This window comes from Balaenoptera ricei, chromosome 2 (genome assembly GCF_028023285.1).
Source record: "Balaenoptera ricei isolate mBalRic1 chromosome 2, mBalRic1.hap2, whole genome shotgun sequence".
NCBI classification, from domain to species: Eukaryota; Metazoa; Chordata; class Mammalia; order Artiodactyla; family Balaenopteridae; genus Balaenoptera; species Balaenoptera ricei.
The window spans coordinates 5,059,213-5,082,358 of NC_082640.1; the positions used below are offsets into that span (position 1 = coordinate 5,059,213).

The 23,146-nt window shown below is 39.4% G+C and overlaps 1 protein-coding gene across 4 annotated transcripts in view; it reads left to right on the top strand.

Moving 5' to 3' along the window:
- Positions 1 to 23,146, top strand: part of HACD1 (3-hydroxyacyl-CoA dehydratase 1) — a 49,599-nt gene that overhangs the window by 4,665 nt on the left and 21,788 nt on the right. For 2 of the 4 annotated variants that reach the window (XR_009500134.1, XM_059910024.1), the window contains exons 1-4: positions 11,914 to 12,215; positions 21,490 to 21,607; positions 21,794 to 21,812; positions 21,889 to 21,977. Coding sequence is in view for 3 of the 4 variants with exons in the window: in XM_059910024.1 (XP_059766007.1) it covers positions 11,959 to 12,215; positions 21,490 to 21,607; positions 21,794 to 21,812; positions 21,889 to 21,977 (483 nt within the window). In the remaining variant the exon portion in view is untranslated. Of the gene's footprint in view, positions 1 to 11,913; positions 12,216 to 21,489; positions 21,608 to 21,793; positions 21,813 to 21,888; positions 21,978 to 23,146 lie in introns of those variants that run through there. The other 2 variants (XM_059910014.1, XM_059910035.1) reach the window with 2 other exon arrangements.

Below are 23,146 nucleotides of genomic sequence, written 5' to 3' on the forward strand. Positions count from 1 at the left end.
AGAAAATCAGTAATTACATAGAAGACTCAAAGAACTCTCTCAACCAACTTGATCAAATTGACATTTATGATGGCCCACCCAAACTCTGCAAGATAACATTCTTGCCAAGTAGACACAGAACAGTAACAAAGACAGACAATATGCAGGGTCTTATAATGACTCAAAATAATTTAAAGGATAAAATTAAATAGATTTTGTTCCTTGACTAAAACAGAATTAACTTAGAAAGATAACAGAAAGATATCTGAAAATTTTCAATTTATGTAAAGATTAAACAGAACAGTTCTAAATAACCTATGTGTCAAAGAAAAATCAGAAAATATTTTGAACTGGATGAAAGTGAAAACAAAAAATCAAAATTTGTGAGATGCAATTAAAGTGATGCTTAGAGGAGTAGTTTAAGCATTAGATATTAGAAAAGAAACATCTAATATCAATGAGCTAAGCTTCTACCTTAAGAAGATAGACAAAGAACTCAAGTAGAAAAGAGAAATAATAAAGATAAAACCAGAAATCAGTGAAATAAAACACAAATGACAGAGAAAATCAATAAAACCAAAATTTAATCTTTTAAAAAAAATGAATAAAATTGGTAACACTCTACCTAGATCAAAAGATAAAGAGGAAACACATAAACTGTCAATATCAGGAATTAAAGAAGCAACATGACTATAGATCCTATAATTAAGACATTACAGAAATTAAATGTTAAACCAAAACATTCATAAATATTCTTTTAAAAACCTTTACACCAATAAATTTGACAACATAGGCAAAAGGGGAAAAAAAAATCCTTGAAAGATGTAAATGATCACAACTGGGTCAAGAAGAAACAGAAAACCTGAAAACATATATATATATATATATATATCAATAACAGAAATTAAATTCTTAGTTACACTCCACAAAAATCTCTAGGCCCATGAATTCAGTAGTTAATTCTATCAGACTTGTAAGGAAGAAATAATATCAAACATCTACAAAATCTTTTAGAAAATACCTCAGTGAGGAACAATTTCTTAATTATTTTATGAGGCTGACATTACCCTGACACTAAAATCAAACAAAGACATTATAACAAAGCATTAAACAATATCCCTCATTAACAGAAATAATAATAATCCTTTAAAAAAGAAATATACAGGAATATAAAGAGAATACATCATGACTAAGGAGAGAGTATCCCAGGAATATAAAGTTACTTTAGTACTTGAAAATCAATCAACGCAGTTGACAGTACTAACAATGTAAGAGAAACATCGTATGAAAATCTCAATAGGTACAGAAAAATACCATTTGACATAATTCAAAAGCCTTTGTGATAAAAACAACAAACTAAGAATAGAAGAAACATTTCTTAACCTGACAAAAGGCATCTTCAGAAACCTTAGACCTAACATTGCACTCAGTGGTGAAAGAGAATGATTTTTCTATAAAACGAAGCCATACAAGAATGCCCATTTTAAGAAAATAAAAATAAAAAAAAAATTAAAAAAAAAATGCCCATTTTCACACTACTACTTAATATTATAATGATGGTCTTAGTGCTAAAGTCAAGAAAAAACATTAGAGCAATATAGGTTTCAGACTTCGCCTTTCGCCAAGATGGAATAACAGAGACTAGATTTATCTTCTTGCTGGAAACAACTGAAAAAACAGACAAAATATATGAACAACAGTTCTCAGTGACCCTGGACATCAGGCAACAAAGAGAGTTATCCCTGAGAGGTGGGACACAAATAAAGTGAGCCTTATGATTGCCCTTGTTTACTGCCTGGATAGAGTTTCCAGGCCATGGCATAGAGCTCAGTCTCCTTGAGATGAGAAAACAGAGCTGTAGGTCCAGAGGGGCCAAAGTTGTTACGGTTTACAGGGCAGAGCACTGGAGACATGCTGGAACCCAAAAATATGCATCACCTGACAAGATAAAATACACAACGTCTGACATCTAATCAAAAATTACCAGGCTATCTACAAGAAACCTATTTTAAATACACAACTATGTCATGGTATATAAACATATACCATGCTAACACTAACCAAAAGAAAACTTGAACAGTTATATTAATGCCCAAGTTGGTTTCAGATCAAAGACTATTACCAGAAATATAGAACATCACTTTTTAATGAAAAGAGAGTCAAATAATCAAGAGAATATGAGAAAACTATATAGTTTTGCATATAGTGACAACTTCAAAGAACATAAAACAAAAACTGATAGAACTTCAAGGAAAACAAGACAACTCCATGATTATAGTTGGAAATTTCAACTCCCCTGTCTCGATAGTGATAGAAGTCAGTAAGGCTGTAGAAGCTTAAATAAAACTATCAACCAGCTTGTCTTAATTGAAACTGATAGAACACTACATCTGATGAAAGCTGATTATGTATTCTTTTTAAGTGCACATGACATACTTATCAAGATAGAGAATATTCCAGGCCATAAAACAAATCTCAATAAATTTAAAAGGATTCAAGTCATACAAAGTATGTTTTCTGAGTACAATAGAATTAAATTAAAAATAAATTACAGAAGAATATTTAAAAGTCACCAAATATTTGGAAACTAAGTAACACTTCTAAATAACCCATTGGTCAGAGGAGAAATAAAAATGAAAAATAAGAAGTATTGTGAATGGAATGATATTAAAAATACAACATATCAATTTATGGGAAGCAGTTATAGCAGTATTTAGAGGGATATTTATAATATAGCATATATACTGGAAAAAAGCTCTCGAATCAATTGTCTCAGCTTTTGTTTTAAGAATCTAGAAAAAATTGCAAATGAAACCCAAAGAAAGCAGAAGAACGGAAGCAGTAAACATCAGAGAGGAAAGCAATGAAAAAGGAAACAGAAAAACAATAGGGGAAAATAAAAGGCAATAAATAAAATTGATAAAACTGTAGTCGGACTGATGAGGGAAAAAAGAAAAGATACAAATTACAAATTTCAGAAATGAGAGAAGTGACATCACTACGGATGCTACAGATATTAAAAAGATAATAAGGGAGTATTATGGCCAACTCTATAACTATAAATTAGATAACTTAAAGGAAATGGCAAATTCCTTCAACTGCACAAACTACTAAAGCTCAGGACAGAAATAGTTAACTTGAATAGCTCTATTTCTATTAAAGAAATGTAATTTCTTGTTGAAATCCTTTAACAAAATTAACTTTGGGTCTAGATGGATTCACTGGAGATGACCAAGGGGTATGAGGAAATTGGGAAGGGATGGGTTGATGGTATATCTTCATTATTTTGATAGTGGTGGTAGTAGTTTCATGGATATGTATATGTCAATACTTATCAAATTGTACATTTTAAATATGTAAAGATTATTTTATGTCAATTATACCTCAATAAAGCTGTTTAAAAATCACCAGCAAGAATATCCTTTGCAACAATTTATAGTTTTGATGAAACATTTTTAGACAATCACTTAAAAATATGAGTGAAGGTAAAAATGTTTGAAAACCACACCCTCAGGTCATTCCCCAGCAAGATTGCCCCACCTCCCCAGGCTCTCCTAATAAATAATTCTAAAACAACTGCTTCTTCTGAGTAACATGGTTTAACATGTTTTTTTTGAGCAGGTCGGACAAATCTGTAAAATGCAAGGGTCTATAAATAGCCTTTTCACAACAAAAGATAGTTTTATAATAAACATAAACTCCCTTGATTTATTATAGCTCACTTGACTTCCACTTTTGACCCCTTTCTTATTATAAAGATTATACATCTTCTTTAACCTAATAACTGCTAATGACTGGGTAACTGGATTAGCAACACTCAACAGTTGGTGAGGGTTTATGGTGATTCCGCTGACTCAGTTTGCAGCTGGTGTATCATGAAGGATCTTTGAAAATGAAGACGTCACCAAGGAATCTGCTCCTCCCCAGCATTTACCATTCAAAGACTTTTCAGAGGCTTCCAGGCGTGTTAAAATAAGCCACAGATTTTCAAAACAGATGACTCCAATTATGAAGGTAGCTCAAAGTTTCTGGGCACAGTGAAAAATGAATGTGCTTACTGTAAGGAAATATACAAGGAAAAAGGCAGCTTCATTCTAAAGTTCCCTTGCTATATCTGTGCCTATGTAGCAAATGTTCCCCAAAGGAGCACTTAAAATACTACTTTTTATATTGTGTTTAGTCTAACATAATTAATGTTTATAATAGCATATGTGTATCTTTCATTTCATTTTCATTATCAATTTTGTAAGGTATGAAATTGTTCTTCGAGAATGAATTTCTTACTTATAATAATATGACTAGAACAGAAGGATTTTACTTACAAAGGTTGGACTTTCAACTTTCTGCCTAGAACCACATTTGTAGGATTGATTCTATTTTAGAGGAGATGCTAGTAAGCTCTAGGTAATGATATCACTGTGCCTCAGTTTTCACATCAATAAAAAATTAAATTAATTCCAACATTCCTCCCAAAATACAGTGCTCAATTTATCGTTTTCTAGATTAGTACCTCTGTGTTTAGAGGTTTCTCACTCTTAACATTTCAGTTCTCGTTCTCTTTGTATTTGCTTTTAGTTGTACTTCCCCTACTCACTTCAGCTGCATTTTATAAATACTCTCTTCTTGACTCTACCAGCTTTCTTCTCTCTCATATTCATTCCTATTGTGATACTTACAAATAGAAAAACTGGTTAAAATTTTTAATTGTTTTTTTCTCTTCAGTTAATGACATCACGTCCCATTAATGATATCATTGTTCTTATTCTGTTGAAATAACCACATCAAGCCTAGTTAAGTTTTATCACTATATGCTGAAAACACGCATTACATATCACATTATATCACTAACGTCACTAACACGGTCACTAACACTGTCACCGACACAAATCATTAACTCTGATTTCAAGATTTGTTTTAAAGCTATTATAATCAAGACAGTATGGTACTGGTATAAAGATAGACTAATCAATCAATGGAACAAAATAGACATTTGAGAAATACATCCATACATATATGGACATCTGATTTTTGACAAACATACAAAGGCAATTCAGCAGAGAAAGGATAGGTTTTCAACAAATGGTACTGGAACACTTGGTTCTCTATAAGCAAAAGTATGAATTTCAATCTATATTTCACACCATATACAAAAATTAACTCAAAATGGATTATAGGCCTGAATGTAGAACTCCAAACTATTAATCTTCCACAAGAAAACTGGACAAAATATTTTGTGACCTTGGGTTGGGCAAGAGTTTTAGATATGACATCAAAGACATAATCTATCAAAGAAAAAAATTAGTAAATAGGACTTCATCAAAACAAAAGCAACTCACAAACTGGGAGAAAATATGTGCCCATGATATATCTGATAAAGGACTTGTATCCAGAATATATAAAGTACTCTCGAAACAATAAGAACACGATTGTACCACTAAGAAAACGGGCAAGAGATCTGAATTGTCTCTAAAGCAAAGAAAATACACAATTGACAAACAAGCACATGAAAAGAAGATCAGCCCATTAGTCATTAGGGAAATGAAAATTAAAACCACAATGAGATAGCACAACACATCAATTAGAATACATTAATATAAAATTTCAGATACTGACCATACCTAGTGTTGGCCAGGATGCAGAGCCACTGAAAGTCTTCTGCATGGCTGGCGGGAATGTAAAATGGTACAACCCCCTTGGAACACACTTTGGCAGTTTTTTATTTTTTCTTTTATTTTTTAAAATTTATTTATTTATTTTTGGCTGTGTTGGGTCTTCGTTTCTGTGCGACGGCTTTCTCTAGTTGCGGCAAGCGGGGGCCACTCTTCATCGCGGTGCGCGGGCCTCTCACTATCGCGGCCTCTCTTGTTGCGGAGCAGAGGCTCCAGACGCGCAGGCTCAGTAGTTGTGGCTCACGGGCCTAGTTGCTCCGCGGCATGTGGGATCTTCCCAGACCAGGGCTCGAACGCGTGTCCCCTGCATTGGCAGGCGGACTCTCAACCACTGCGCCACCAGGGAAGCCCATTTTGGCAGTTTCTTAAAAAGGTAGGCATATACCAACCATGCAAGCCAGTCATTCCACTCCTAAGTATTTACCTAAGAAAAATGAAAGCATAGATCCGAACAAAGATTTGTCAACGAATGTTCATAGATGCTTTATTCATAGATGCTTTATTTGTACCTGGAAAAAAATATCTAAGCATGAGTAGATAAACAAATTATGTGGTGAATGGATAAACAAACTGTGGTATATCCATATAATAGAATACTTCCCAGCAATAAAAGAGTGAATTACTGATACACAACATGGATGAATCTCTAATTCATAATTCGTGATTCATAATTCAGCTACATAATTCGTAGAACACAGAGCAAAATGAAAATATGGGTTCCCTTGTTCATATATTATTAAGAATTTCAAAACAGTGACAATAGAGCATTAAACCAAGTGTCAGGCCCTTTTAAGCACAGGATCCTGTGGGACTACACCAGTTGCAAGCCCATAAAGCTGGACCTTCTCAAAATAATTATCCTGAGGGAAGGAAGCCAGATGAAAAGAGTACACAATGTATGATTTCATTTATATAAAATTATTGAAAATGTAGACTCATTTAAAGTAATGGGAAACTGATCAGTGGTTGCCTGGAGACCACATGGGGTGGGATGGGGTAGGAGGAGGGATTAAAAGGAGCAGAGGGAAACTCTCTGGGATGATGTACGTGTCCACTATCTTGATTGTGGTGAAGGTTTCACAGATGATACATATGCCAAGGCTTATTAAATTGCACCTTTTGAATATATGCACTTTACTGTATGTTAATTATACCTCAGTAAAGGTATTAAATATTGCAAAACATTAATTAGGCTTTGAGAAGGATTTTTTAAAAATACAGTTCTTGATCACTGGTATGCAATTCTTCCCCACAGCCAAAACACACACAAGTGTGTTAAGTAAAAGCAGAAGACAGTATATAATTAGCTACTAAAATGAATGACACATTATCAGTACAAACTAATTCTGTGGAAGAATAAGGATCCAGTATGAGCTGAAGCAATCAGGGAAAGCCACTGGAAAAAACTGGTATTGAATGTAGCCTTGAAGAGTGAATGAGACTTACACAAACAGGAAAGGGAAAATAGCAGTTTGGGTAGGGAGAAAAGAATGGAAGTTTGGATTAAAAGTTAGCCAGATCAGTTTACAGACAATGAACAGACCTGCTTTGTTGGGTCAGAGTATTTTGGTGACGGGCACGTCATAAGAGATAAATGTTCGATTGGCTCCCCTGGGTTCAGATTATAGTAGACAGCTCTGAAGCCAAGCTGACTAATCCATTTTTACCCTAAAGACAAGGGCTAACGTGTAGATTGATAAAAGATGTTTTGAGAAGTGAAACAGTGTTATATGTAGAAAGCTATTCCAAATCTTCTTTGCTTTGGGGACACCTTGCTTTCAAGCAGGCTCCCACCTCAACTTTCTTTTCCCTGCCTCAAAATACCTCCATCTCCATTTCCTTTATGCCTGTCTGAGAAAGAAGGGTCCTTTCTCTTTTTGAAACCTAATTCCTCCATCTATGTTCTTACTCGCTAACCCTCTCACAACCACAGGGATCTTGCTTCATGAAATAGCCTATTTCACATAGACAATCAGGCTCTTCATATCTTATGGCACCTTTGCTTCAACAAATAAGCAAATGAAACCCTTTTTTTTGGGACTCTACTGTGTCTCAAGATATTTCCTTATTCATTGCCCTCTTCATGCTGAAGTTGACCACCAACCTAGCTCTGGGCTTTATCATTTCTCTCTCAGACTGAAACTCATCTCATTTCCTGCATCCCTCATGCCTTCTGCATTCAGTACACTGCTGCCAGATTAACCTTGGGAAAGAGGCTTCTTCAGTATGATTTTCCTTCTCTCAAGTCTTCAGAAATTCACTCCTGCCTTTTAAAATAGAGTGGTTCTCAACGTGTTTCTACTCTACCTCTCGCCTGATACTTTTAAGATTTAGTCAAAGTGCACAACTCACTTATCCTCAAGCTTCCTTGTTTTTCCCACCCCCATGTTCATGGTGAGCACTCAGCCTGCAAGATCCTCCTGCAATCTGTCTGTTGGAATCATACTCATTCTTCAAGTATTCAAAAGTGATTTTCTGAGCCCCCAGACAAGTTATTCCCATAGCACTCCGCGATTCACTTTTCAGATTTCTTTTACTCTGCATTTGATGATAGAATACGAGCTTTGGTGTCAGGAAGAACATCAAAATCTGTACTTATTAGATTCTGACCTCGGGCAAGTTTCTTAATCCCTCCAGAGTTCAATTGCCTCATTTGAAAATGTGGATAATAATACCTATCTGTAAAGACTGTTGTATGGATTAAATCAGTGGAAGTGCCTGGCATATGAAAGGTGGTATGTTTCTGACATTATCTTGGAATACATTTATTTGTATGAGTTTCTTATCCACTAAAAAGCACTGTAGGTCTTTTGAGGACAGGCCCCATTTTTCATTCATTTTGGTACCCCCTATTTGTACGTAGTATACAGTAAATTATTTACTTTTTAAAGGGACAGTTTTAGAAGTCCGTTGGCATGTAATTTACTCTTAGGATATTTCAAAGTTTTTTCCCCAAAATGTTATATTCAACTTTGTTTAAAAATATAGCCACTCTGAAAATGTTACATCTCATGTCATATTCAATGTTTTAAAGAAATAATTGGAGAAACTATTAACTGTAATATACAAACCCATTCTGCCACAAAATTTGGGTTTTATGCTAAACATATCAATATTGTAAATTTTACACTTTATTTATTATGCATGACACTAAAACCAACTCTAAGTAACAATTTATATACATAAAATGCATCTGCTTTATGTGTTTAGTGTGATGAGTTTTGACAGATGTATACACCTGTGTAACACCACAATCAACAAATAGAACACTTACATTGTTCCGAAAGGATTCCTGTGTCTATTCCCAGTTTGTTCTCTTTGCACACATCCCCAGCACCAGGCAACAACTTTCCTGTTTCTTGTCACTGTATATTAGATTTTCCTTTTCTAGTTTCATATAAATGAAGTCATATACTATGTAATCTTTCTATCTGCTTTTGCTCAGCATAGAGTTTATTAGATTCATTCATGTTGCATGTTCAGTAGTTTGTTTCTTTTCATTGCTGAGTCATATTCCATTGTATGAACATACTACCATTTGTTTATCCATTCACATGTTGATGGACATGGATCATTTTCAGTTTGGGGCAACTATGAATAAAACTGCTATGAACGTTGGTGTCCAAGTCTTTGTATGGATCTATTTTCGTTCTCTTGGTTAAATACCTAGGAATGAAGTTACTGGGTCATATGGTAAGCAAGTGTATGTTGATCTTTTTAAGAAATTGCCAAATTTTTTTCCAAAGTAGTATTCTCTTTAGCCATGTATGAGAACGCCAATTGCTCCACATCCTTGCCAACATTTAAAAATATTAGATGTAGTGATGTCTCATTGTGGGTTTAATTTGCATTTCCCTAATGACTAAAAAGATCGAGCATCTTTCCATGTACTATTATTTCCATATCTTCTTTGTGACATGTCTATTCAAATTTTTTGCTCATTTAAAAAAATTATTATATTATTGTTATAAGAATTCTTTATATATTCTGGATACCAAGTTCCTTGTCAGATACATGTATTGTGAATATTTTCACTTTTTTAATGGTGTCTTTGGGATAACAGAAGTTTTACATTTTGATGAAGTTCCATCTGTCTTTACTTTTATGATAAATGCTTTTTTCTAGGTCATTGTATCTAAGAAATCTTTGCCTTCCCCAAGGTCACAAAGATTCTGCTGTTTTCTTCCATAAGTTTTAGAGTTTTAGCTTTTATATTTAGGTCTATGATCCATATCAAATGAATACTTGTCTATAGTGTAAGGTAAGGATCAAGTTTTTTGTTTTTTGGTTTTTTTTAAATGTGGATATCTAGTTGTTTCAGCACCTTTTGTTGAAAAGACTTAAACTTCGCATCTTTGTTGAAAACCAGTTGACCATATGTATGGGGGTCTGGACTCTATTCACTGATCTGTATGTCTATCCTTATGCCTACCCCACTGTCCTGTAAACTGTAGTTTTATATTGTTGAAAACAGATATGTATGTGTTCCAGCTTCGTTCTTACTACACATTTCTGTATCAATTTTAGAGTTATCTTGTCAAATTAAAAAATATTCTGCTGGGATTTGGAGAGAACTGACAGTTGAACAACTTGAGTCTTCCAATTCACGAACATAGAATAGCTATTTATTTAGGTCTTCACTTTCTCTTGACAGTGATTTATAGTGTTCAGTGTACGGGTCTTGCACGTTTTGTTAAATTTATCCCTCTATATTTCATGGTTTGGGATGCTGATAAGCATTAGATAGTTTTACTCTAAATTTCAATTTCCAGTTGTTCATTTCTAGAATGTATGAAAGGATTGATTTTTTGTTACATTGGCCTTGTATCCTGCAACTAGTTCCAGTAGCTTTTTTGTGGATTCATTAGGCTTTTCTAATAACACAATATTGTCACTTGCAAATAGTTTTACTTCTTTTTCCAATGTAAATGCCTTTAAAAACAGTAGTTCATAGTTTTCATCAAATATGAACAATTTTCAGCCAGTATTTCTTCCCCAGACACACCTCAGACTTCCCCATCTCCCATTGTTAACATCTTCCTCAAAATTATCTAAGTTTCTCAGATCAGGCTGGTAGTTCCGTCTGGGGGAGGTGCCCAGAGCCCAGATCAGGATCCTCGTGGACCAGGTCCAACTTTCGTCTCTGTGGTCTTTCCGGGGTGGTCTCCAGCCCAGGGCCAGGTTCAGGTTCCCGGAGGACGACCTAACAAGTAGATCGCTTCCCTTGCTCTGCTCAGAATTTCTTTCACTGGATCACCAGAGGTCCGAGTTGCCCGAATGGCGCTCACACACTGATTTGGGGTGACTCAAGCTGTTTCAGGCCTGTAAGTGGTTTACATGGATGATTTCACTTAAATCTCACAACAACCCCACGAGGTAGGTTTTATAATTATTCGCACTGAGGAAATTGAAGCATAGAGAGATTTAGTTGCCCAAGTTCACATAGCTAATAAGACTGGTGGAGCCTGGAATTTGGGGCTTGAATTCCAGTCATCTGACTCCAGAGCCTGCCTTCTTAACTGTGTGCTTTAAGGGGAAAGAGGAAAGAACTGTTAGGAGAAAGCATGTGTATCTGGAAGAAGATTTTAAAAAAAGGAGACACAGAGTGCATAACAGTGGGATACTACGTTTCCTGCGGTAAGGGCTCTTGCTAGCTTTCCATCCGTAGGTTGCCTCTGTCTGCGCAAACTTTTCTCCTTTGGTATCTTGTCACGTGCTATTTCCTCCAGTTTCCCTCTAACATCCAGCATCCCGCGCTGCAGTGCAATGCACGCCCACAGAACACTGGCTCCGGTGGAATCCACGCAGGTGGGGCACTCCTATTCCTCCCCCCGCCCCATGCCTGCTCCACTGGCTGGGAAAAGTGAAACAGGGTGAAAAGTGGGCGCTTCCTCCCCAGAAGTTCTTAAGAATGAGTCTTTGGCGGGAGGATCCCACGGCCTCTCTCCACCTCCAGAAACAATCTTACAGAAGTCTGGGCGGGGCAGGGCCACACCAAGTCCAGGTGCGTTTAGACTCAAGGCACTAACTAGCAAGGCGCCCGTCGTCTGCGCCGAGACGCCCCGGCTGTCTCCAAGAGGAGGCTCCCCCAGCTGGCGAGGCGGATGGGTTTCCCCGGGAGCGGAGCTTGAGCTCGCACCCAGGGGTTCCGGGGACCCCCGTGCGCCCCCGCGCCCAGGACCGGCGGCCGGGTCCCCGCGCGGCGCGCGCTCCCGCGGGCCGGGGGCGGGGCGGGGCGGTGGCCCGGGGCGCCCGCTCCTCCCCCTGCGGGCGGCCAGGCTGGCGGCGCCGAGACCCCTGCGCGCTGCACATGGGGCGCCTGACGGAGGCGGCGGCAGCGGGCGGCGGCGCTTCAGCGGCGCGCTCGGCCGGGCCCCCTCCCGCTCCCCTGCCCCTCTCGTCCACGTCCCCCGGCTGCGCGGCCACCATGGCGTCCAGCGAGGAGGACGGCACCAACGGCGGCGCCTCGGAGGCCGGCGAGGAGAGGGAGGCCGCGGGCAAGAGGAGGCGCCGGGGCTTGCTGGCCACCTCCTGGCTCACCTTCTACAACATCGCCATGACCGCGGGGTACGTGCGCCCAGAGGGGCCCTCCCCGCGCCGCCGCCGCTTGGCATTCCGCGCTCCGGGCGCCGGCGGGCCGGGGGGCGCGCCCGGCTCCGGGGAGGGGGCGGCGAGGGGCCGGGCGCGCTTGCGCGCCGGGAGGCGTGGTGGTCGCGGCGCGGGGGCGCGCGCGGCGGCCGTGGGGGAGGGGCGCCGCCGCCGCTGCCGCCGCCGCCGCCGCCGCCGCCGCCGCCGCCGCCGCCGCCGCCGCCGCCGCCGCCGCCGCCGCCGCCGCCGCCTGCGGGCTTGAATGGAGCGTGGTCGGGGGGGCCAGGGGCGCCGGGGCCCTGCTCGCCGGGCATTGCCTAATACGGTGCACGGCGTGCGCGGCGGCCGCGGAGCGCGGGCCGGAGGTTAAGTATAGACCCGGGCAGGAATGCGGGGCCGCCCCGCGGGGGAGGCGGCTCCGGCCCGGCCGCCTTGGGCGCCGCTACTGCTGCTGCTCCTGGAGACGCGCCGGGGTCCCGCCACCCCGGAGCCCGGAGCCGTCCGGCCGGGGGCCCAGACCCGCGTCCTCGGCCGCCGGCCCCTGGAGTGCGTTTCCTCGTGCCGCCGATGGCTGGGCAGTGTTCCTAACTATTCGTGTCGCTACGGGGTTTTTTGCTGTTGTTTGGGGTTTTTTTTAAGTAATAGTGCTCCCGAGAACTTCTTACTTGGGACGGTTTTCAAAAAACCCTGCCGGATCGGAGCATAGCACTCGTGTCCAGCATCTTGTTGGCTCCGTGACTGATAGCCTGTACTTTTATTTGTGGCTTTGAGTACGACTTACAAGTTAAGGTTACACAATGACTGTCTCTCTGCAGAGAGCTGTCACAGTGACATGTGTCGACCGCTTTTCAAAACCGGCTGGGAAAATGCTCTTCCGTTTCTCAATGGCATTGCCGTTTAAAAAAGTTATTTTCCCGTTATCACATGAAGTATTATTAACCTCCACAAATCTGGGGAAACGTTTAATACCTTTAACTTTCTCTAGGGCTTATAGAAAAATGTGATTGATAATGATTTGATGCAGTACTGAGTACCTATTATGTGCTTAATACCAAATACAGTTAATGAGAATATTGGTATCTATTGAGGATTCACTGTGCGCCAGGCACTGTGTCGGTCACTCTAGGTGTAGTATGTCATTTCAGGTCCTCTGCAGTCCTGTGAGGGGTGCATGATATTACATTTGATAGACTAGGAAACCGAGGCACAAATAGGTGAAGTAACTTGCTCAAGTTCCCAAAACCAGCAAGTGTCAGACTTGGATTTCGGCACAGTCTGAGTCCAGAGCCGTGCTACTTCTTTCCACTTCACTAAATTTTATAATCTTGAAAGGGAAAACTAATAGAGTCAAAGCTACTGGAGAACAATTGAGTACCTACTGTGTGCTGCAGCCTTTAGATACCCTGGAGGCTGAAAATATCCTCTCTCCGCTGTGCTAGTCTCATCCAGTTAATAAAAACTTCGGGGTCACCTACCATTTATTAACTGGTCTTGTCTCTTTCCTTCCCAGGCCACTCTCCCTTTTGAAGGCCGAGTTACCTTTTCAAAAAATGAAAATCAATGCATAACTCCAGTTTAAAGCCTTCGGTGACCCCCCCATTACCTCCACTGTAGTGGAAGGGATTTAGGCTGTCTGTCGTTCAAGGCCCTTTGCAATGTCTCCCTGATTTCCTCTTTCCAGTTTTATTGCTTTTGAAATCTCCTGTAACTCACTATGCCCTCAAACACCATGCAGTTTTATTTTCATGGCTCTCTCCATCTTTGCTCAGGCTGTTCATTCTTTGGATAATAATCCCTATGTTTCTGCTGTGACTTCTAGCCAAGCCACCTCTGAAGTATTCTGGGTCTCTTACCCGACCTGAAGCAGAATTAAATGTTCTCTCAGCTGTGTTCTCACACTTCATTCCTAACCTTCCTCCCTGGCTCAGGAAATTACTGCTTCCCCGAAACTTGTCTCCCTGCCTATGTTGAGAAGGTCCCTTGCCATTCTTATCTCTGTTTAAAGGCAAGGGGAACGGAAATGGAATAATCCATATAATTAACTCTTTGGAGGCTTTCTAAAGGCGTTGAGATTTGAAGAAGGGATAGGATTTGCTTATGTAGAGGGTAGATATTCTAAGTGGGATTAATTCTGGAAATAGGCATGAGATGCAAGAAAGCCTCCCGATTTAATTGGAGGGTTGGGGCAGAGGGGTAAATGAGTTGGCGAAGTTGTGGTGTGGAAAGTGGGACACACGCGTGTACATTTAGTGGTTTGGATAGCAAGAGGCTCTTTGTTGTTGGTTTTTTTTTCGCTTTTTCTCCCCCCCAGCCTTACTGAGTTGTAATTGACATGGAACACTGTAAGTTTAAGGTGTACAGTGTGATTATTTGGTATATGTATGTATTGCAAAATGATTTGCACCATAAGATTAGTTAACACATCTATCACCTCCCATAGTTACCATGTTTATTTTGGGAATAAAAACATTTAAGATTCACTCTCTTAGCAACTTTTTTTTTTTTTGTATTGAAGTAGAGTTGATTTCCAATGTTGTGTGAATCTCTGCTGTACAGCAAAGTGACTCAGTTATGCACATACAGACATTGTTTTTTTATACTCTTTTCCATGAAGGTTTATCACAGGATATTAAATAGAGTTCCCTGTGCTACACAATAGGACCGTGTTGTTTATCCATCATATATATATACTAGTTTACATCCGCTAATGCAAAGGTTCTTTTTGTTCATTTGCTTGTTTTGTTTTTCTCTTTTAGCAGAACTTTGGAGGGTTTATTAATTTTTTTGTAATAGTTTTGAAAACAATCAAAATAATATTTAAGAAATAAAATTTTACATAAATGTAGAAAAGAACTTGCCTAATTCTATAAGCTTAGCATGGCCTTTCATTTTTTCCTTGTTATCGCTCATGTGAGTTACTTCCTTCAGATTTTTACTCAAATCTCCATTCTCAGGGAGGCCTTCGTGGCTATCTTCATTCAAATAGCAACCGCACACAAACACTCCTTATCCCCCTTGCCTGCTTTATTTTTCTCTATCGTACTTATTACTGTATAACTGTACGATGAATTTTACTGATTCATCCTGTTGCCTATTGTCTGTGTCATCCTGTATCAGTGTCAGCTCCGTGAAGCACTCAAGAAATATTTGTTGAGTGAATGAATGCACATTATAGGGTATTGTAGTTACAGTATCTGCTGTGTAGGATATTCTGTTTTCACTCACTGTTTCACCAACTATTTCTATGTAGTTTTCATAATTACACTCTTTCATGGTTACATAAGAGGGAATAGAGTTAAGGTACAGTAATGGACTAACTCATGCCTCTAATGACGTTTTGCTTTAATTTGTTTCTCTTGAATTTGTTGTTCAGGATGAATTCCTGGAGTAGAACTACAGGATGTAATTAATTTAATTAAGTAATAATGTAATTTAAAGGATATGAGGATTTTTATTGTACTTGCTCACAACAGATGCTTGACTAGGAAAGTGAGCATTTCTCTCTCTGTCTCTTTTTTTATTTTTTTGCTTTGCTACAAACACTTTTGAAGCCCGCATGTGTTGGTGCTTTATCCTAGGTCAAGTGAGGGACAAAAGCTAAATATTTTAGGCCCTGTCCTTGTAGAAGTGCCACCTGGGGCATTTGTAGATTGCAATAAAAGACAGGATGGAGTAAGTTCCGCAGAGGTGTCAAGTCAGACAGGTAGGGAGGATCAGAGAAAGCTTTGGGGGCGGAGGGGGACCATCGCATTCCAGCTGAGCTTTGAAGGATGAGTAGGATTTACTCGGCAGGGATGAGGAAAGGGCAGGAGTTAGGGGACAACTCCTGCTGACGTGCCGTTGGGGTGACCACAAGTGGGCCTGCAGTGTAGGCTGGGAAAGGAAGATGAACGGGGAGCCTGGCTCACCGCACAGGCCTTACTACACGCCTCGCTAACATGTTTGGATTTGAACCTGTAAACAGCATGGGAAGGTGTTAATTGAAGGTTATGTTTTCACTCCTTTTTAGCTGGGTGACCTCAGATAAGTTCCATAACCTCTCTGACCCTGGGTTTTCTCATCTGTCAAAGGAGCAAACCAACTACTTTGCTAGGTTATTACAAGGAATTAAGAAATAGTGGATGTGAAGTGGTCGGCAGGGTGCTGGACACACACAGTGGGTATTTAGAAATGATAATTCCTCCTCCTAGTGGTGAATTTAAAAATGCACTTCATGCGGAAAGAAACTATGTAAGATATTCTCACAGTGTACATAGTCTGCGTTAGCAGAGCACCAAACCCAAGGTTCAGGCACGTACATTTCTTGAAGTGTTAAGTAACAGACATATATTATATTCCCGAGGTAGGTGGATCCATGTATGAACCTACCACAACTTGTTTATCCTTCCATCTGTGGATGGACATTTGGGTTCTTTGCAGTTTGGGGCTATGACAGATGACGTGGTGAGCATGTGTACGCAAGTCTCGTGTGGGCACACGCTTTCATTTTCCTTGGGTAAATACCTATGAGTAGAATGGCTGCGTCATATGGTAGTCACGTTGCTGGTTTCTTATGAAACTGCCAAACTGTTTTTTCAAAGTGGTTGTACAGTACATCCCCACGGGCAGTGAATGAGCTTTCCAGTTGCTGCAGAGCCGCATCGGCACTTGGTGTGGCCAGTCGTCATAACTTTATACCTTCTAAGTGGTGTATTGTGTTACTGTGATTTTAATTTGCATTTCCCTAGTGACTAATGACCCTGAGCATCTTTTCATGGGTTTACTTACCAGTTGTGTACCTTTTTTTGGTATAGGGTCTGTTTAAATCTTTTGCCCATTTTTTATGGGTTTGTTGTTTGATTTTCAACTATTGAATTTTGAAAGTTCTTTATATAGTCTGGATACAAGTCCTTTATCAGATATGTGATTTGTAAATATTTTCTATCAGGTATGGCTTGCTTTTTCATTCTCTTCACAGTGTCTCTCAAAGAGCAGAAGGTCCTAATCTTACCGAAGTCCAGTTTATCTGGTTTTTTTCTTTTATGAACCTTTCAGCTTAACTCTGTTGGCATGAGTGCCTTATGTGTGATAAATTGAAACACATGTTGGCTACTAAACGAGTCTGCATGTAGTCTAGGAAAGGAAGTTTAGAGTTGTCAGTGAACACCACACGGAAGTATGGATTGTGTGAACGTCAAAGATCATCTGTGGTACAAGCCTCCAAATGGTTACTTTGAAGGAGGTTTAAAGAAGAAGCGATAAAGTCAGAACATCATGATTTCTCCGTAACTGCCGAAATAATGGATCTGGACCATGGCCGTCAGTGCTAACATCACAAAGAAGAGGGACAGCCAGAAATTTCGGGCTCCCTGGGGAAGTACACAACACAACGGAGAAATTAACCTTGAATGTGAATCTGTCTGATCAGTCCTTTAGAACGAACTACGCACTCACAGGAAATACAGGGGCCAGAAGAACATAATAAATGACATGTGGGTATCCAGTTAGCAAAACCCAGACCGAGGGTAACTCTGCAGGAACCACTCAGGGTCTTCAACAGATAAATTTCAAGAGAAAGAGGGGAGGAGAGATGAGGATGGATGGAAGGAGGTGAAACCTGTAGATTTAAAAGAGTCATAAAACACATAGCAACTAATTGCAATGTATGAATCTTATTTCAATCATGATTTTAAAAAATTATAAGACAGTTAAGGAAATTTGTATCTTGACTCTAAGTTTTGTGATTGAAGAAGTTATTGTTCAATTCTTCACAAGGGATAGTGGTGTTTTGGTTATGTTTATGAAAAATAAACCTTTTAGAGATACATAATTAAGCATTTATGAGTCATATTATAGGATGTATGAGATTTGATTCACAATAATCAGGGAGGAAGGCTTGTGGGTAAGGAAGTGAATAGAGGTTTGGATGAAACAAGATTGTTAATAAGATGATACTGGTTGAAGCTGGGCAGTGGGCAAATGGGGGTTCATCGTACCATTCATTCTCTATACCTTTGTATATGTTTGAAGTTGTTTATAAAAAAAATTTTTAAAGCGGTGTTGAAATTAAGGAAAAAAAAGGAGTATAGGTGTAGATAACCAAGTTCTTCAAAAAGCAGGTGGTCTCCAAGAAATCTGAGGAGAAAAAGAAGCACCAGAAGGCAGCTAGAAGAAAGAGCTCCACCTTCAGTAAGATTTTTCAGGGTAATTGTAGCCATAGTGGCATGAGAAGAAGGCATTTAGTGAGTGTTAGAAGGTGTTTAGGAAGTTATGCCACATCTCTCTCGTTACTGCAGTGTTCTGTCTCCACTTACTAACTTAAGAGTTCCTTGAGGCCAGAACTATGTCCTGTTTATCCCTAATTCCCCAGCACCTAGCACAGTACCTGTCCTGTATTGATCCTGAAGATGAATGAATAAATAAATGAATTAAGCAAGCGAGAAACCTTCTACATGTGGAACACATGTTTATATTTTCCAAAGAGAGTGTTTTGTCAAGGACTGAAAGTGTCTGTTTGGGTTCATATTTAGGCAATCAGTAGCTCTGGCATATTTAAAAAACAAAACTGTCCAAAAAAGAATTCCTAATTGTAGACACTCCAGTTGCTTTGGGAAATTTTTAAAATTACAGTTACTAAACTGACGGATATAGGAAGCACGACGTTAGCTGAATGTAGGGCCCTCAAGAGAGACTTTGATTCTCACCCTTTGTGATTGGGGGGCACTTAGGAGGTGAGCACGAGTTAGTTCAGATGAGTTCATGGCCATATTTACCAAAAAACAGATGGGAGGTTAGCATAGATAGTTCCATGGCCCTTTCTAACCCCAGAGTGTTGATTTCTTTTATTTCCAACAGGTTAGTGGTGATAGTATTGTAATACTGTACTAGTTGGTACAATACTGCCACCTATGGGACAACAGTAAAATTTGTTATGCTGTTAAAATGCGTGGATTTTTATATCATGCCTTTAAAAATGTAGAAAACTTGCCATCTAAATTAATCTTTTGATGAATTCTTTGGTAGGTTAACAGTTACCTCTTAAATCGGTCTTTGGTAAAAATCTGATTTGGATTTGTCTAAAAGAAAAGACAAGTATATGGGAAAATGTGAATGAAAATATTAAGCTTTTTGTTTTCTTGTTAGAAGTAGTGTAAGGACTTGGAATTGAGGATAATGAAATCAGAACATTTTAAACCTGGAAGGTACCTAAAACATTATCCAGATTAGCACACTCAGATTAGCCCAGCACAGGGCTGAGTGTTGGCTCTGATGCGGGATGGAACCGTGAGTTGAATCCAGTAAAAGCCATGGTGCAGTAGAAAGGCAAGAGCAGTGATGGTTAGGAGACCTCCACCATTAACTTACTTACTCTAAGCCTTAGGGTAAGTCGCAGGATATCTCTGCATGGTGATTGTCTTGTATAAAACAGTGGCTTTCAAACTTTCTTGATAGCGTACTACTATCAGTTAAAATATTTGAGCATAACATTCTGTATAGCTTTAAAAATTACTTACCATTTAAATACGTGAATTATTGTGATTAGCTAATATCCCAAGGCACAGTATATGCTTAGAGCCAGACCAGTACAGCAGAGTAGTTCAAGAGCATAGGCTGTGAGATGAGTGGTGAGTTGAGGTCCCAGCTGACTGGCTCTAGGGCCCTTTCTGCCCATTTCCACAGCAGTGAAATAGGATAGTAGTAGTCGCTACCTCATGGGGTTATTGTGAGGATGAAATATTAATATATTAAATATGCATATAGGACAGTGTCTGGAACATTGAAAGCACGCTGAAAGTGTACTTATCATTATCACTGTTATTATCCTTAATACTTCTGCATTGCAAAGGTCTTTGTGGTAGTTTCCGGCACTTGCCTGATTTCTTGTCATATCTCACTAAAGGTCATTGTTTTTGTTTTTGTTTTTGTTTTTAATTCTTTATTTTTAAGGTCATTGTTTTTAACCGCATTGTGTGCTGAGGAGAAGAGATTCCCAAGGTGGAAGTGCCTCTCTGCCATTTTCTTGCTGTTTGATCGAGTCTGCATTTTCACCCCACTCAGTCGGTCGTTTCTTTGCAGGCACCTTTAAGCCATTCGTCTATTTTACTGAGTGCTCTTTAATTAAAAAGTTAAACCTGTATAAAATTATTATAAATTTTATAGTTCATAAATCCATTTAACTAGACACTTTGGAGACCACTGTTTTCAAAAGCCTGGGATAGCTATTCATTTCCATGGGTGTATTATTAAGGATTTTTAAAAGTTACAGGTGACACAACTTTTTTAAACTTCAAAGTGCTTTTGTAATTGCAATGGAAACTGGAAAAAAAAAATTACCTCTCATCAGTGGCTCTTGGAGATTGAGTACCGGGGAGAGAAAGCTGGTCTCCACAGGTGTAGCTTGTATTTTTAAGTACCGTTAATTCACAGCAACTATATTTAATGTATAAGTGTAAGTTAAAAGGGGGGAGGGGGCGTATGTATTTTTTCTTTTTCGAAAACAAACTTTTTTTTCAATTGAAGTATAGGTGATTCAGGTGTGCCACATAGAGATTCAGTATTTTTATAGAATATACTCTATTTGAAGTTATTATGAAACAATGGCTATATTTCCCTGTGCTGTACAATATATCCTAGTTGCTTATTTATTGTATACATACTAGTTTGTATCTCTTAACCCCTACTCCTGTCTTGCCCCTCCCCCCGCTCCCTCCCCCCTTGGTAACCACTAGTTTTAAAACACACTGTTTAAAAGCAGGCTTATGTCTGACCTTCTGTATGTGTCCCTTCTGTGGCACCACAATTGTTTTTATTTAGAGAAAATTATAAAAATGTTAATTAAGGATTCTTTTTAAAGATTTTTACCTATAATTACTTATAAATATATACTATATATTTGTATAAAATACATATTTATACACACACAGCTTTTTACCTCAAATTTTTATATAATTATTAAATGCTTTATAATGACTTCATTTTTGGTACAGAAACCTGTTTCTTCAGTCCGTCAGTTTATCTGCTGAGACCAAAAATACAATGCATATTGTTTGACATTTGTATGTAGTTGATCTCGACTATGTTCTCCTTATTCCCTTGAAGAGTCAATGTAAAAACGATATTTGTCATTTCTTCCTATGGGTTTTTAAAATAGAATAATGAACTGAGAGCATAATAACACATACATGTTATTACTGTATAAATTATGGCATTTCTTTACAGGATTCAGTGGAATTCGTTGTGATAGAATTTTATAAAACGCTTTTATTTTCTCTAGGTGGCTGGTACTAGCTATTGCCATGGTACGTTTTTATATGGAAAAAGGAACACACAAAGGTTTATATAAAAGTATTCAGAAGACACTTAAAGTTTTCCAGACATTTGCCTTGCTTGAGGTAGGTTTCCGACGACGCTGTTTTTCTGTCACTGTCATATTTATTTGAAAATATATCAGTTGAGCAAAATCAGTCTTATTTTGCTGATTATTTACTCCCTACAGATGCATTTAAAACCAGCCATGACAGGAATTTATTTTATGTTGTATGCTGTTGACATGTGATTTTTTTTGTGTTTGCTTACAGGTAGTCCACTGTTTAATTGGTGAGTTTTTGATTTAATTTTTATGTTTGGCATAGATTGCACTTAGGGCAGTGGTTGACTTGTTTTTTTCTTTAAGGAATTGTCCCAACTTCTGTGCTTGTGGCTGGGGTCCAAGTGAGTTCAAGAATCTTTATGGTGTGGTTCGTTACTCACAGTATAAAACCAGTAAGTGACACAACACTTCGTCTCCTTGCGCCTGCAGGAAAGCTTTCTTAGTAATAGGAATCCAAAACATTAACTGTATTTCAGGAAGCAGAACCTTTGGCCAAAGAAAGGTTGGGTTTGGATGTTAAGTGTGATTGTACACTGACTTAGTGCGTTCGTAGAATGGCTTTGAGACACCAGCAAAACCAAAAATTGGCATTTTTATAGCCATATAAAATGGGGTTTTCCAATTTTTAAAAAATTTTTTATTTTAGGCTGTGTTGGGTCTTCGTTGCTGCGCGCGGGCTTTCTCTAGTTGCGGCGAGCGGGGGCTACTCTTTGTTGCGGTGCGCGGGCCTCTCATTGCAGTGGCTGCTCTTGTTGCGGAGCACGGGCTCCAGGCACTTGGGCTTCAGTAGTTGTGGCTCATGGGCTCTAGAGCGCAGGCTCAGTAGTTGTGGCTCACGGGCTTAGTTGCTCCATGGCATGTGGGATCTTCCCGGACCAGGGCTGGAACCCGTGTCCCCTGCATTGGCAGGCGATTCTTAACCACTGTGCCAGCAGGGAAGTCCCTATCCACTCTTTTTTTTCTAAGATTCTTTTCCCATATAGGCCATTACAGAGTATTGAGTAGAGTTCCCTGTGCTATACAGTAGATCCTTATTAGTTATCTATTTTATATATAATGGTATGTATGTGTCCATCCCAGTCTTCCAATTTATCCCTTCCGCCTCTTTTTTATCCTACAGAAAATCTCTTGCTTGATTTTACTATTTAATCTTCTCCAACAGTGGTATCCCATGGGCATCTTTCCACCCATCTTTAATTAATTCAACCAGCATGTATTGAGTGCACTCTATACCCCAGCACTGTGCTTATTTCGGGATTTACAGAAATGAATAAGTCAGTCTCAGCTGTCAGGGGGACTGACCGTCGGGGAGTAGGGGGCAGCCCTACAGATGTTGAATCGTTCGACAAGTATGAATTACGCGCCTATTCTGTTCCTGACACTGTGCCGGGAATCTGGCTATTTATAATACCCATATGGTTCCCACCTCATGGAGCCTGGAATTGGGAGAGATGGTACACAAGTTGTTGCAGAAATAATTGTTTGATTATACTAGTGTTAGTGCTTTTAAACAAGAGGCCAGTGTGGATTGCAGTAACCGGCAGACTTGGCCTGACTTAGG